Here is a 16,240-nt window from a genome sequence, read left to right on the forward strand (position 1 = left end):
AACAATTACAAATAATTTGTAGACCGCAAGAAGCCCAAACATGTGTATATATATATATATATATAATATGACTAAAACAATCATTTCAAACCTTGCTTACATTTGTATACGATACTTGGGAACAGATTTCCAAAATGAAAGTCATTTGGAGCTGATTGGGGGGACAAATAAAACCACCATTTGGCCCATGGGCTGCCAGTTGGGGAACCCTGCCGTAGGAAGTACTCAATGAATGTGGTTATATTGGTATAACAGCAAACAAAAACACGCCAATTGTGTCAGTCAATGAACATGTCCTCCCATTGCATTGGTTCACTGTGTAGTCAATCTTTGTATAGTAAAGTAAAAGATAAAAGATTTCAAAAGCAGACGACAAGGTGCATTTGTGAGATGCTTGAAGATTGGTTTTTAATAACTTATAAAACACCTATGTTACAGCATCAACTATAAACATACTGTACATACACTGTGGATGAATAACAGGGTGATTTCTTGTTTTTTTTTCAGACTGAACATTTCAAAATATTTGATATTTGGGGGTGGGGAGAGAGAGAAACCAACATAAGAACAGTGAGCTAGAATGATAGAATCTACAAGCGGTTCAGATGGAACTCTGTGATGATGAAAACAGAACAGACAGTGGACTGAGGGCCAGATACAGCATTCACACCTGGGGCCATATTCATTACGGCACACAGCAGCAAACATTTTGCAAGTTCAGGTAGGCCCTCCCTGTTTCAGTCCTTTTTCTGACTAATGAATATGACCCCATCTTCTCAAATAGTAGTAGGATGTAGAATGTATAGACTGGACTGGAGAGTAGTAGACTACTGTGGAGAAATGATTCACTCCTCACTGAGCGAGAGAAGGAACACTTCAACTAACACAAAGCCAACAGTGAATTGATTTATTGAACATAGCTAGTTAGATCGTTTGCCAGTGTCCATCTGGCAGCCCCCAGTGTACTGTAGCTATAACTACAACTGTATCCAGAACTGTGGTCAAATCTGCAAAGTGCCATTTGAGATGAATCAGCCTGTATGAATCTCTTTCTGGTAGTTATCTTCCTGGTTCACAACAGAACAACAGGAGTAGCTCTTCCATTGGTTTAAAACATCCAACTCTCTCTTTTTTGGGATAATTAAACGCTCTAGTCCATTTGCTCTCTCCTTCATGGTATATAGAACACTATTTTACAGGGAGACAGAGAAGAGAGAAGGGAACATCTAGTATTTTACAGGATCAGCAGCCGAGCAGAGAGAGTATCTATGTACAGTCTAAGGAGGGTGTCTGTCTGGTGGAGGTCAGGACAGTCCTTCACCCTCTGGCTGTGTATTGTGTTGTGTGTCTGTGTGTTGGATGGTTCTAGTGTGTTTGGTCCAGTAGTTATTCATCCTGTTTAGAGGAAGGGAAGGAGAAAGGGGAGGAGGGATGATGAGGTAATGAGAGGTCCAGTTGAAAGGTTGTTGTTGAAAGGCAAGAAAGTAAAAAATATATAACTAAAAGTAAAAGTCTGTATGTCATCATGCGTCTGACTGGTCAGGAGGTGAGGGACTGTTAGACCTGTTCTGCCCAGCTCTGGCTGCTCTGTCCCTGGGTAAGGCTGCGCTCTCAGCCCCAGGCTTTGTTGAGCCTCTAGAGGCCTGCTGTCCGTTAGGGCTGTTTGATTCCTTGTCTTTTGACAACGGCTTTCTCAGCTTCTTCTCCTCCTCTTCTTCCTTGTCCTCCTCCTTATTTTTTCCCTCTTTCTCCTCCTCTTCATCAGAGTCGATGCGGTTAAGTCGTTTTCGGATAGGACGATCTTCCTCGGATGACGACTCCGATTCCCCTTCATCATTATCATCTTTAGTGGAGGGTCTGCTTTTCTTCCTCCGCTGTTCTATCAACACCTCCCTCCGCTTCCCTCTGCCCATCTTCTCTCCTCCCCTCTTCTTTCCCCTTGTTCTACTCTCCTCCACCTCTTCTCTCCGCCTCTTTCCCCTCATTCTCTTCTGTTCTTCTTCCTCCTCAGACTCTCTGGAATGGGAGGATTCTGAAATAGAGGGAGCGAGCGGCGGATTCAGACAGCAGCAGGAGTTAACCCCGCATTCAGACACTAGCGGCAAAAACGTTCCTTTGCCTGACGCAATGGAATCGATGGCTCTATTTTCTCTGCGTCTGGTGACGTGTTTTCCGCTTCATCCAGCCAACCAGGAAATGTTGGTTTAGGGACAGTGGGTCGGTTTAGATTGGTTTAAATTTAGGAGGGGGAGGGGTGGAACGTTATCGGCACGCTTTCACTTGCAGAAGCGTTTTTTTCCGCTAGTGTCTGAATGCAGGTTGGTTATGAGTTGTTTACATTCACTAAATGACAGCCTGTCAAGTTCCACATGGACCTCCCTAATTGGGGGCAGGGATGGTAACCATAGTAACTGACCATCGCTGTTTGAGCTGGAGAGACGACGGCGGCGGGGTTTGGCCTTGTCCTTATTGGTGGTTGTCTGGGAACCCTCGGATTCTGACGTCTCGCGGTAGTTCACCTCCCACTTCCGGCCCCGCCTTAAACCACACCTCTTCCTGTCCCCATCGCTGTCACTCAAATCACTGGTCTCTACATAGAGAGAGAGAGAGAGAGAGAAGCAGAGGGACAGAGAGAGGGAGGGAGAGAATTTTCTTTTACTTTCAACTGTTATTTAACCTCCAGCACCAAACCTCTGGATTTCTGTTTGTGTGTCATTTTTTCCCAACTCATATTCCAAGCCTTACTCACCTATCTCCTCTTCACTCTCCTCCTCCTCCCCCCATCCTCTCCTCTGTCTGCGTGGGCGTTTCTTGCACTTTGCTGCAGTCCTGGAGGTCCTGGTGGTTCTCTGTTTAGGTGCCCGTCTCTGTGCCCGTGTGGACTGGCTTACGAAGCCTGGGTCGCTGGCAAAGCTGTCCACATCACTGGCTGCTTCCTCATCACCTGACGCTACAAACTCCTCCTCCTCCGTACTACACACACACACACACACACACACACACGTTAAAAGTTTGCATTTATAGTGCTCAAACTAAAAATTACTTTACAATATGGGGTGTAGCTCCAATGCGTAGCACCCACACACACACACATATCCACGGAATTACTTGAACTGACTTAAGGCCAGTCAGGCACAAACACACCTGGCGCTGAGCTGAAACTCCTCCTCGCTCTCTGCAGCCGTGCTGTCGCTCTCCAGGTCGTTGAGTCTCCGCCTCTTCCTGCTCCTGGTGGGAGGGGCCTGAGCTGTGGTTGGTCCTCGTTTCTCCTTCCCCTCTTCTGATAGGATGGTGGCCATGTCCTTACCCTGCCCTACTCCTACACACAGGACCACAGGGTTACACACAACAACACGAACACAGGCAGGCCACTATTCTGTCATCTAAACCCTCGGTTGCATCTTGTTCCTCATATTGAATGCGTCCAAAATGACACCATATTCACTTTATAGTGCACTACTATTGACCAGTGCCCTTAGGGCTATATAGGGCAGGGTTCTCAAACTGGCGTCCCGAGGGACGAATTTGGTTTTATTTGGCCCCCCAAGTTTTCTGAGCCAAAAAATAATCTGTTCCCAAGTATTCCCACGCATAATAGAGAGACACGTGATCGTATACAAATGTAAGCAAGGTTTGAAATTATGTTTTAGTCAAACATTATATCTGTTTGGGCTTCTTGCGGGTAATTTGCAGTCTACAAATTATTTGTAATTATGTTCCGGCCTCTCGACCATCCGCTCAAGTAAAAAAATCGTCCCGCGGCTGAATCTAGTTGATGATCCCTGATATAGGGAATACGGTGCCATTTGAGACAGCCATTCAGTCCTCAGTCTACACACTCACTCCCTTTCGCTCTCTCCTTTATCTCTCCTCTCTATTTCTCACCTCCTCCATCCGCATCTCTGACGTCCTCCTCTATCGCTTCATCAATGGCGTCATCAAAGTCATCAAACCTGGAACACACACACACACACCAGGGTTTACATTAGGAAAATGTGGAGTCGGACAACACAGGGTAGCCACGGATGTTCAAGGCTGACCGCGGTACTAAAATGTAATGTAATTTATTGCCTTACCTCCATAACTTGCTACATTTGCACACACTGTATATATATTTTCTGTTGTATTTTTTGACTTTATGTTTTTTACCCCATATGTAACTCTGTGTTATTGTTTTTATCGCACTACTATGCTTTATCTTGGCCAGGTCGCAGTTGTAAATGAGAACTTGTTCTCAACTGGCTTACCTGGTTAAATAAAGGTGAAAAAATAAATAAAATAAAATAATGTAATGGTACTGCAAGCATTGTTAGTAGAAAACAGGATCCCCATTTTAGTAAATGGAAAAATGGCAATCTTCGTGTTCAATCTTCATGTAAATGTTTTTTAGTTTTTTTAGACAATCACGGTACCAATAATTGCTTCTAATACATCAATACCTTCGGAAAGTATTCAGACCCCTTCACTTTTTCCACTTTGTTACATTACAGCCTTATTCTAAAATCTACACACAATACCCCATAATGACAAAGCGAAAACAGGTTTTTAGATTGTTTTGCAAATGTATAAAAAAACAAAAAACTGATACCTTATTTACATAAGTATTCAGACCCTTTGCTATGAGACTCGAAATTGAGCTCAGCTGCATGCTGTTTCCATTGATCATCCTTGAGATGTTTCTACAACTTGATTGGAGTCCACCTATGGTAAATTCAAATGATTGGACATGATTTGGAAAGGCACACACCTGTCTATATAAGGTCCCACAGTTGACCAAGCCATGAGGTCGAAGGAATTGTCTGTAGAGCTCCGAGACAGGATTGTGTCGAGGCACAGATCTGGGGAAGGGTACCAAAAAAGTTCTGCAGCATTGAATGTCCCCAAGAACACAGTGGCCTCCATTTGGAACCACCAAGACTCTTCCTAGAGCTAGCCGCCCGGCCAAACTGAGCAATCGGGGGAGAAGGGCCTTGGTCAGGGAGGTGACCAAGAACCCGATGGTCACTCTGACAGAGCTCTAGAGTTCCTCTGTGGAGATGGTTGTCCTTCTGGAAGTTTCTCCCATCTCTGCAGTACTCTACCAATCAGGCCTTTATGGCAGAGTGGCCAGACGGAAGCCACTCCTCAGTAAAAGGCACATGAAAGCCTGCTTGGAGTTTGCCAAAAGGCACCTTAAGACTCTCAGACCATGAGAAACAAGATTCTCTGGTCTGATGAAACCAAGATTGAACTCTTTGGCCTGAATGCCAAGCGTCACGTCTGGAGGAAACCTGGCACCATCCCTACGGTGAAGCATGGTGGTGGTGGCATCATGCTGTGGGGATGTTTTTCAGAGGCAGGGACTGGGAGACTAGTCAGGATTGAGGCAAAGATAAACGGAGCAAAGTACAGAGAGATCCTTGATGAAAACCTGCTCCAGAGTGCTAAGGAACTCAGACTGGGGCGAAGGTTCACCTTGCAACAAGACAATGACCCTAAGCACACAGCCAAGACAACCCGGAGTGGCTTCAGGACAAGTCTCTGAATGTCCTTGAGTGGCCCAGCAAGAGCCCGGACTTGAACCCGATCGAACATCTCTGGAGAGACCTGAAAATAGCTGTGCAGCAACGGTCCCCATCCAACCTGACAGGCTTGAGAGGATCTGCAGAGAAGAATGGGAGAAGCTCCCCAAATATAGGTGTGCCACGCTTTTAGCGTCATACTCAAGAAGACTCGATGATGTAATCGCTGCCAAAGGTGCTTCAACAAAGTACTGAGTAAAGGGTCTGAATACTTATGTAAAATGTGATATTTCAGTTTTTTATTTGTAATACATTTGCTAAAATTTATAAAAACCTTTTTTTGCTTTGGCATTATGGGGTATTGTGTGTAGATTGATGAGGGGAAAAAACAATTTAATCAATTTATGAATAAGGCTGTAACATAACAAAATGTGGAAAAAGTCAAATGGTCTGAATACTTTCCGAAGGCACTGTATGTCCTTATACCTATGTTTTAAAACTGCGCACAGAAGAAGTTCGAAGGATAATTTAGTTGCTAATGACTGCCTGCAGTATCCCGGTTGGCCTTCAATTTGAGTTACTCAATGAGAGGAGGCAGCACTGAGCTAGCCTGCAACATCACTTCCTGGAGTAGCTCAAACTAGATTTCTTGACGGGTCCAAAAAGTTGAACCCATTCCAAAATGGACCTGACCATTTGTTTTCTTCTCCATAAGACAATGATGAATGATGCAGCGCTTGGGAAGGCTATTGGCAGTCAGAGAGCAGATTTAAATCCTCCACTTGTAATCAAATAGTCAAATTGAAAGATACAGTAGATTAGAGCCAGACTGCCTCATTACACCCACATCAGCCATTTTGTGTTGATTGTTTAGTTGCATACCATAGAAGCCACGTTATTTTAAATGCCAGCTAGTTTTACCTCCAATGAAAATCAAACATAACTATTTTTAACAACTTCAGTTCATTTAACAATTTCCAAACAGATAGTTAATACTGTTAATATTTTCCAGCCTACACAGTCCATTGTGTACTTTATAGTAAACCCTCAGCAGTTTAAGTCATCCCCCTCCCCAGCCCTGAGTTGCCTCAGAGCCTAGCCTGTACCCGATATGCATAAAAAAAATGTTTTAATATAAAAGACCCGTTCTGTACGGACCCGAGGACAACTAGACCCGTTCCGTAAAGACCTGGTCGGATCCAGACCTGGTCCGATCTGAGTGAGGGAAGCAGCAGAAAAGGCATTTTTTTAGCTACTTTATTAACCGAAGCTGCTCTAGCAGACAGGGGAGGGGCCTTACTGTAAGCGAGTGACACAGGGAGAGACAGCAACCAACCAAGCCGACTCGTGCTATAGTAGACTAAGGGTAACGCTATTGTATACAGCACACCTGATGCAAGCGGTTCCATATGTGACAGAGATGAAAATCTCTGTTAGAAGCTTAGAATGAAGGAGAATCTAAAGATACAACTAGGATGGGTCTCTAAAATTGTGCCTTTGGCTTCCGGACAACGAAATAAAGTTGATATGAAAACCAATAGCTGGTTTCAATGGAATATGAGGAAGTCTTTATAAAATAATTGCCTCCACGTTTCTATGGTCAGATTTTGCCTAGGCTACTTTGAAGCAAGGTAAAACATTCAGGTTTCAAATAATTAAGTATTTGTTTTCAAAATGTATACTGCCTCCAGCTCACACTGCAAAGTAGTGGGTGACTCGCTGATAGCCTGCCTACCATAGCCTACGCACTTGAATGGCGAATGGGAGGCGCGCTTCAATTACCAGTTGAGGAAAAAATATATAGTAGCTCTTTACAATCGTGGCCAACAAAACTGTTTTTAACATGCAATTGCATTTAGAATTGTTGCGCAATGACATGTTTCACTCCAGCAGCAATAGGCTCTGTATGCTTGTGATAAATAAGATGCATGACGACTAATGAAAATACACACGCCCCAATTTAGTTCCACTAAATGTAGCAAATTAACCTATAGACCGATAAGCATGACCGTCAAATGTATTTCCATCGACTGATATTTCCATCAATGAATTCAACTACATTTTGCAATGGGATTATTTTTCCTCTGCCAAAAGCCGGCAATTACTAGCTAACAGAAACCCTGGCACACGCACACTATGAGACGGGAGTGTCACCATGACAACATGTGACTTACCCATTTTATTTGAGCTGTGCTGTCGCTTCTATTTCTCTCACACACACACACACACACACACACCTGTAGCTGATACACTTCCTGGTTCTGGTAGACCTCCTTCCCAGGTTTTTGGTCTTTTTTGCATCTTTCTTCTTCGCCTGTTTCTCCTCTTCTTCCTCCCCTTCCTGCTAGAAACACATAACACACACATTCAGATTATGATCATTGATTTGGCCTTCTAGACTCATTTTGCCTGATAGCCTAATTGTGTGTGCGTGTACTTACAGGAATGATGTTCTCCACACTGATTCCCACATACACCAGACGCTCCCTCCTAGAGACAAAACACACAGGAATTACACAACCATTTCAGTGTGTAAGGTGTGTGTGTGAGTGAGACTGTGTGTGAGACTGTGTGTGTGTATGTGTGTGGTACCTCCTCTCAGCTCGGTCTCTTTTCTTCAGAGCGCAATCCAGATTCTGCAGCTGCTCCTCTAGTCTGTCACACAGCAGCTTCTACAGAGACCAGGGACAGTGTTAACACACATACACACACACACCTCTCTCTCTCTCTCTCTCTCTCTCTCTCTCTCTCTCTCTCTCTCACTTACGTGTTGGCAGGGCGGGCAGAACCATTCTCCCTCAGGTATGACCATGAGAGGGGGTCTGAGACAGGCGGTGTGGTAACCACTATCACATGAATCACACAGCAGGATCTGCAGCAGAGAAACACACAGGTTGGTTTCAAACGGAGTGTACGCGCATTCAGGTGCTGGGTACAAATAAACTCATGAAATCAAGAATAGATAGTGATCTGCAGAAGGGAAACAGTTTAAACACACAGTGTTTCTGGCTTCACAGTAAAGCACACACAACACTTCATAAGTCATACAGATGCCGAGATGTAAAGAAACAAGAAACACATTCTCCTCCACACACTCTCTCTTCTCACCAGTTCGGGGTGGTTGGGGAGTCCACAGTGGCTGCAGGGATCTTCATTAGGCGTCTCTTCTGATTGGCTAGAGTCATCTGAGTCACAAATACTTCCCTCCCTCCCTCTCTCCTCCTCCCTCCCTCTCTCCTCTCCTCCCTCGTTCGGTTTGCATCTCTTCGCTCGAGTGTTTGACCAGCGGGCGCCTCGTTGTCTTCGTCTGCTCTGTAGACACAAACACATGGTTACAATCAAACACATTGACAACCAACAATTTCTTGGCTATGATCATTTTGGTATTCATACAAAGCCTTATTCCTACATCACTTATAAATAAGTAAATTAACTTTTAAAACAAAGTAGTTACCTTTACAGTCCTGCTTTGTCCCTCAGGGTTTGCTCTCTTCTTTTGCCATTGAGCAGTCTTCCCCTCCTCTTCTTCCTCCCTCACTCTCGGGGGTGCGTCTTGGCTCTCCACCTTGTTTGGGCTGGGTCTGTAGGTAGGGTTGATCAGTAAAATATCAATTTACAGAACAATGGAGACAGCTCCAACAACACCAGCAGAGCTGGGGCACAGTTGGAGAAGATAGCCAAAGACAGTCAGAAGTGGAGAGCCTTTGTTGCTGCCCTATAAGCTAGTCGGCACGACGGGGATGAGTGAGTTACAGCAGAATATTGTATCCATTGTTCAGCTCTACATGATAAATTGTCACCTCAGTTATTGTGATGAAAGAAGTTATATTATGGTAATAATCATTGAGACATTGTGATGGGAAGAGATTCCATCATGGACCTTACCTGCAGATCCGAGCCGATCTCCGCAGAGACCTCCCATCTCCCTGCTCCTCCCCCTTCTCCTCCTCCTCTCTCACGTTCTCTATCCTCTGGTTGGGAGGGATCTTTATCTTCAGCCTGATCCCTTCTTTCTGCAGCTCAGAGGAGGCCTCCAGGGGACCCGGCCGGTCTGCTGCTCCATGCCCAGCTCCACTCACCCCGGCATGGGCTGGTGTGTCTGTGCTGAGGGCCTCTCCCTGGTCCTCCTGGTCCCTCTGTCCTTCAACAGTCTGGCTGCTCTCGGACCCCTGCTCCTTCTCTCCTGAGGTACTCTTCTTCTTCTCTTCTTCCTCTGTTCCATGGCATCCCTCGCTTTTCTCCATATGGAGGGTGGTCTTTTTCTCTTCTTTCTCTTTTGGGTTGTCATCCCTCTCTCCAGACTGGTCTCCATCTAACCTCTCCCTCGCGTTCTCTCTTCCATCCTCTCCTAACCTCTCCCTCGATCTCTCTCCTTTCTCATTCCTTTCCCTCTCTCTCTCCTCTCCTCCTGCCTGTCTCTCCTGTCCTCTAGGCTCCAGGGGTGTTGGGGCTCCAGTCTCTCCCCAGCCAGGGCTCTTCCTCACCAGGACTGACTGCCTGCTCCTCTCCTCCCCCTCCTCTGCCCCTGGTCTGGTTCTCTCCGTACAGACCGATCCGCCATCTTGTTGCTGCGAGGCCGACCTGCAGATGACCCCCACATGACCTATACCCCCTGTGAGCCCTCCAAGCCCGTTTAGGGGAGCCCCCCCATTGGTCAGCTCCTCTGGCAGTGGGACAGCCAGGCCCACAGGTGGCGCTGACTGCCTCCCCAGCTGCTCCTCCTTGGTATGTGTTACTGAAGGGTTACGGACGATGATGCTACTGCTAGTACTGCTGCTATGGCTATTGTTGTTATGATGCGTATTGCTATGGTGACGGTTGGCACCAAAGAGCTCTCTCTTCTTCAGTGGTATCTTGGCCTGCTGGTCGGTCCTCAGGGCCCGTTCCGTTTCCTCCTTCACAGGAGGAATTTCCAGTTTTGTCGTTGCTGAGATGGGCACCATGACAACGGAGACAGCGTTGCTAGGGGAGTTGCTAAGCGTTTGGGGCTCCTCTTTGACGAGCGCAGTGATGGTGCTCACTCTGTTGTCAATCACTTCTGACCTCTCCTCCTTCCTCACACTCTGTGTCTCTCCCTCTTCTTTCTCACCACGTTTTTTTATTTCCTTTTCTTCCTTCATCTCAACTGCAATGTTTTCCTCCTTCACTGAGACTACCGGTTCAAGCTTGGTTGGGTTTTCCTTCTCTGCTAAAGACGCCGTGTTGTCATCCGTACTAGTGGATTCTGGGTAGGGAGATGATCTACTCTTCTCTCGCTTATCCTCCTCCTCTCTCTCTTTACTCTTGTTCTTGTCTTCCTCAGCCTTCCTCTTCCGTCTTTCCTCCTCCTCCTCTTCCTCTCCTCCAGCCTCGCCTTGAAAAATCACCACACATGATGACATATTATATTGCAGCTCTGGTTCCAACATTCATTTATAATAACACAATTATAATTTATCAGTAGTAACAACACAATAATTTACTAGTAACTACACCATCATATTACAAGTAGCAACAGAACCCTTACCCTCCTCCTTGTGTCTTCTCCCCCTCTCCACAGGTTTGGCACAGTTGGATCCTCCCTCCTTCTCTCTGTCCATCTCTTTCTCTCTCTCCGTCTCTCCCTCCTCTTTCTCCTTGTGTTCTGGGTCCAGCTGGGTCTTCAGGAGGTCTAGAGCATCGGCCAAGTCGTTCCGGGTTCTGAGGACAAACAGAATATTCTGAACATACAGTGCCGTGAAAACGTATTTGCCCCCTTTGTGATTTTCTCTATTTTTGCATAATTCCCCTGTCTGAAAATGTAATTGCCCACTTACACTCAATAACTGGTTGTGCCACCTTTAGCTGTAATGACTGCAACCAAATGCTTCCTGTAATTGTTGATCAGTCTCTCACATGGTTGTGGAGGAATTTTGGCCCACTCTTGCATGCAGAACTGCTTTAACTCAGCGACATTTGTGGGTTTTGAAGCATGAACTGCTCGTTTCAAGTCCTGCCACAACATCCCAATTGGGATTAGGTCTGGACTGACTAGGCAATTCTAAAACGTCAAATGTGTTGCTTTCTAACCATTTTCATGTAGACTTGATTGTGTGTTTTGGACCATTGTCTTGCTGCATGACACAGCTGTGCTTTAGCTCACAGACGTTTTGGAATGGCCTAGTCAAAGTCCAGACCTAATCCCAATTGAGATGTTGTGGAAGGACTTGAAATGAGCAGTTCATGCTTGAAAACCCACAAATGTCGCTGAGTTAAAGCAGGAAGCGTTTGGTTAGAGTCATTGCAGCTAAAGATGCCACAACCAGTTATTGAGTGTAAGGGGGCAATTACTTTTTCACAAAGGGGCATTGGGTGCTGCATAACTTTGTTTATGAAATAAGTATGTAATTGTTGTGTTATTTGTTCACTCAGGCTCCCTTTATCTATTATTAGGTTTAGGTTGAAGATCTGATAACATTCAGTATCATAAATATGCAAAAGTAGAGAAAATTAGCAAGGGGGCAAATTATTTTTCACCCTTTCTCTCTCCTCAGATGCTCCAACTAGGGTTGCAAAAAATATATATTATAAAAGATCCATCCATCGTTACCTGACGATACATCTCCAGGTGGATCCGTCCCAGTCGTCCTGTTCCTCTGTGTACAGGCGAATGTTGTGTTGGGCGTCAATCTGCAGCCAGTACATCAGGCCTTGTCTGTCTCTGCCCAATGGCTGCAGCCTCATCGCCTCCGCCTCCTCCTCGTTCACCAACGTCTTGAACTTCAGGTTGTCATCAAACTGGATCTCACACAGGTACTGGGGTCAGGGGTTAGAGAGACGAGGGGGTTAGGGTCAGACAGAGAGAAGAAAACAGTACAGTGCCTTCAGAAAGTATTCACACCCCTTAACTTTTTCCACATTTAATTGTCATTTTTTGTCAAAGATCTACACAAAAAAAAAGATTCATGAAACAGAAATACATGTTAGAATCACCTTCGACAGCAATTACAGCTGTGGATCTTTCTGGGTAAGTCTCTAAGAGCTTTGCAAACCTGGATTGTACAATATTTGCCTATTATTCTTTTTAAAATTCTTCAAGCTCTGTCAGGTTGGTTGTTGATCATTGCTAGACAGCCATTTTCAAGTCTTGCCATATATTTTCAGCCAGATTTAAGTAAAAAATTTAACTAGGCCAGTCAGGAACATTCAATGTCGTCTTGGTAAGTAACTCCAGTGTTGGCCTTGCGTTTTAGGTTATTGTCCGGCTGAAAGGTGGATTTATCTCCCAGTGTCTGTTGGAAAGCAGACTGAACCAGGTTTTCCTCTAGGACTTTGCCTATGCTTAGCTCTATGCCTTTTCTTTTCATCCTAAAAAACTCACTTGTCCTTGCCGATGACAAGCATACCCATAAATGATGCAGCAACCACCATGCTTGAAAATATGAAGAGTGGTACACAGTGATGTGTTGGATTTGCCCCAAACATAATGCTTTGTATTCCGGACAAAAAGTTCATGTCTTTGCCACATTTTTTGCAGTATTACTTTAGTGCCTTTTGCAAACAGGATGCATGTTTTGGAATATTTGTATTCTGTACAGGCTTCCTTCTTTTCACGCTGTCATTTAGGTTTGTATTGTGGAGTAACTACAATGTTGTTGATCCATCCTCAGTTTTTTGTCCTATCACAGCCATTTAACTCTGTAACAGGTTTAAAATCACCATTGGCCTCATGGTGAAATCCCTGAGTGGTTTCCTTCCGCTCCGTCAACTGAGTTAGGAAGAACGCCTGTATCTTTGTAGTAACTGGGCGTATTGATACACCATCCAAAGTGTAATTAATAGCTTTCCCAATGTTCAAAGGGATATTCAGTGTCTGCTTTATTTTGATTTTTTACCCATCAACATTTACATTTGAGTCATTTAGCAGACGCTCTTATCCAGAGCGACTTACAGTTAGTGAGTGCATACATTATTATAAAAATTTTAAAAATCATACTGGCCCCCCATGGGAATCAAACCCACAACCCTGGCGTTGCAAACGCCATGCTCTACCAACAGAGCTACATCCCTGCCGGCCATTCCCTCCCCTACCCTGGACGACACTGGGCCAATTGTGTGCCGCCCCATGGGTCTATCTACCAATAGGTGCTCTTCTTTGCAGTTTTCTTTGTTGAATCTGTGCTTGAAATTCACTGCTCGACTGAGGGACCTTATAGATAATTGTATGTGTGGGGTATGGAGATGAGATAGTCATTCAAAAATCATGTTAAACACTATTGTTGCACACAGAGTTAGTCCATGCAACTTATCTGACTTGTTAAGTACATTTCTACTACTGAAGTTATTTAGGCTTGCCATAACAAAGGGGTTGAATACTTATTGACTCAAGATATTTCAGCTTTAAATGTATTAATTTGTAAAGATTTCTAAAAACATTTTTCCACTTTGACATTATGGGGTATTGTGTGTAGATCAGTGACACAACATCTAAATGTAATACATTTTAAATTCAGGCTGTAACACAAAATGTGGAAAAAGTTGAGGGGTGTGAATACTTTCTGAAGGCACTGTATATTATCAATACTCTTCATACATAGAGTAGATATCACAACGGAGGTAAAGAGGTAGACTGGTATCTTAGTGTGATAGTCTGCACAAGGTGTGTGTGTCTTACTTTGAGGATGCTGGTTTTGCACTCCATGCTCATGTCTTGGTAGCCTTTGTGTTCCAGCTCCCATGCCCAGCTACTGTTGATGTCCTGGCATACCTGGGTGATAAATATACATTCATTACAGGTGTACACACACACACACAGTCACACACACACAGTCACACACACACACCAAGCACAGCTCACCTTTGCCAGGTACCTCTCCCACTTGTCTGCAGACACAGACTTGCCAAGCTTCCTCAAAAGCTTGATGTGCAGCTCCACCAGTGGCGTGGGAACTGAGAGAGATACACACAGAGAGAGATAATACATGAGTTAATACATTTGTTTGTTATAAAACTAAACACACTGTCATAACACCAGCTAGTATAACACTAAACACTTATTACAACACATGTGCTATGGGAATAAAAAAAATCAACATTCTCTTCATTTATTCTGAATGTCTGTGTAATTCACATTGATTCACACTTTCTTAGAATTATTCTCAAAGATCTAGCTAACAGTGGCACAGGTGGAGGTAAGATCAACAACAACTGTGATTGATTGTCATTTTTTGCATTAATAAAAAAAACACGACGATGTGTTTGGTGAACAAGGGAGGAAATGTGGAAAAAGCTAACAACGTTATCACGGCAGTCTACATACAGTTAACTAACTAGCTAGCTAGTAACAACATATTTCCTGCAGATACTGTAACGTTAATAGCTAGCTAGGTACGCCACACACAGCTAGCCAGATAGCTAGCTAAATCGTGACAAGAAAACCTCAGTAGCTACCATTGTCTCTAAAGATGATTGAAATAGTTAGAAACTGTGGCAAATGTAAAGTCTGAGGAATTTGAAATCAGCGGTATTTTATTTTAATGAATTGATAGCCACCAACACAACTAACGTTAGCTTGGTTTAGCGTGAAGTTGGCTAGCTCGGCTACATCACGCATTGCGCCTGCGCGAAATTGACAGTCAGCAACCCTACTTGCCAAGTAGTGTTTTTATCGGACTATTTTGACAACTGTTTACGACACGATTTGCCAGAATACGAGATCGATTGTATTCAAACTGTATTTACTCATACACAACTGGGGCTGAGTTTTATACTTTTCTTGCACTAGTATGGATAGGCAAACATGATGGAAAAGTACACCTGATAGCTAGCTAGCTAACAAAATGAAGCTAACTAGCTAGTTTGGTAATTCAAACAGGAATGGCTAGTTAGCTACTTATCAAATAGCTAAGTAACGGTACATCTAGCTATCTAGCTACATCAATCAGTAACGTTAGCCAGTTATACCCAGGCACATGTCACAGTGTCACTAGCTAGCTGTACTGGCTCCCCCCTGACCACCCAGCTAGCTAACAAGTCAGTGATGATGATGCTGAGACCCTCTTCCTCTCCCTTCCCACCTGTCGATGTGTCCCGGAGATACCTCTCCATCTGCGGAAATGTGAGTTCGGGGAGGTCCAGGGCTTGTCCGTAGCGCTCCAGGAACGAGCAGACCACTGCGAAACTGGGGCAGAGACCGGGGTTTGAGCCCTGCGCTGCCGCTGAAGCAGCCATTTTTCCAGCCGGGGAGTAGGATGAGAATGAACGGAGTTGGGAGGACAGAAAAGAGCCCAGAATTCAGCGCGCCAACATCGCATCGTGGGTGGCTCTGTGACCAGGTAGTCCCCCTACCACTATCCCCCAAGGGACGCAAGTTTCAAACATCAATAATGTTCTTGTTGTGGTTTATTATCTAGGCCCAAACGATTACTAAACATTTCATTTCCTGGTAGGACAATGCGTCATGTAGCTAGCAGGCATATTTTAGGTGCTCTACAGTCTATAAATTATAACGTTGCGGCCATCGTGCATAATATAGCTAGTTTTTTATTTTACATAGCTACGGTAGTTGGCGAATTACGTCAGTGGTTACATTATTCACAGCAATGTCCAATGTAACATCACCCGTTTATGTAAAATAGAAATGTGATTTGTGGAAAAAGACAGGAGGACCAGCACCGTTTGGATGCGGATCTTGCGCACCACCGGTGAAAATGTGGCCTGTGATTGGATATAATATTTGCCGGAGGAGGGCGTGTACAGACGCTAGAGGGAGGGTAGGCAAC

The 16,240-nt window shown here is 44.6% G+C and overlaps 1 protein-coding gene across 1 annotated transcript; it reads right to left on the reverse strand.

The window, feature by feature from the left end:
- Positions 1-386: 386 nt before the first annotated feature.
- On the reverse strand, positions 387-15,966 carry LOC121568159 (remodeling and spacing factor 1-like). Its single transcript, XM_045216820.1, has 16 exons — positions 15,536-15,966; positions 14,317-14,408; positions 14,134-14,226; positions 12,070-12,275; positions 11,008-11,180; positions 9,387-10,854; positions 8,956-9,082; positions 8,610-8,813; positions 8,269-8,373; positions 8,094-8,173; positions 7,943-7,991; positions 7,739-7,845; positions 3,886-3,953; positions 3,145-3,319; positions 2,750-2,973; positions 387-2,590 (listed from the first exon to the last, which is right to left on the reverse strand). Exons 1-16 carry the CDS (start codon positions 15,687-15,689, stop codon positions 2,277-2,279), a joined length of 3,639 nt encoding a protein of 1,212 aa, XP_045072755.1. The 5' UTR covers positions 15,690-15,966; the 3' UTR covers positions 387-2,276.
- Positions 15,967-16,240: the final 274 nt, after the last annotated feature.

Source organism: Coregonus clupeaformis, chromosome 6, assembly GCF_020615455.1.
Source record: "Coregonus clupeaformis isolate EN_2021a chromosome 6, ASM2061545v1, whole genome shotgun sequence".
Taxonomy (NCBI): Eukaryota; Metazoa; Chordata; class Actinopteri; order Salmoniformes; family Salmonidae; genus Coregonus; species Coregonus clupeaformis.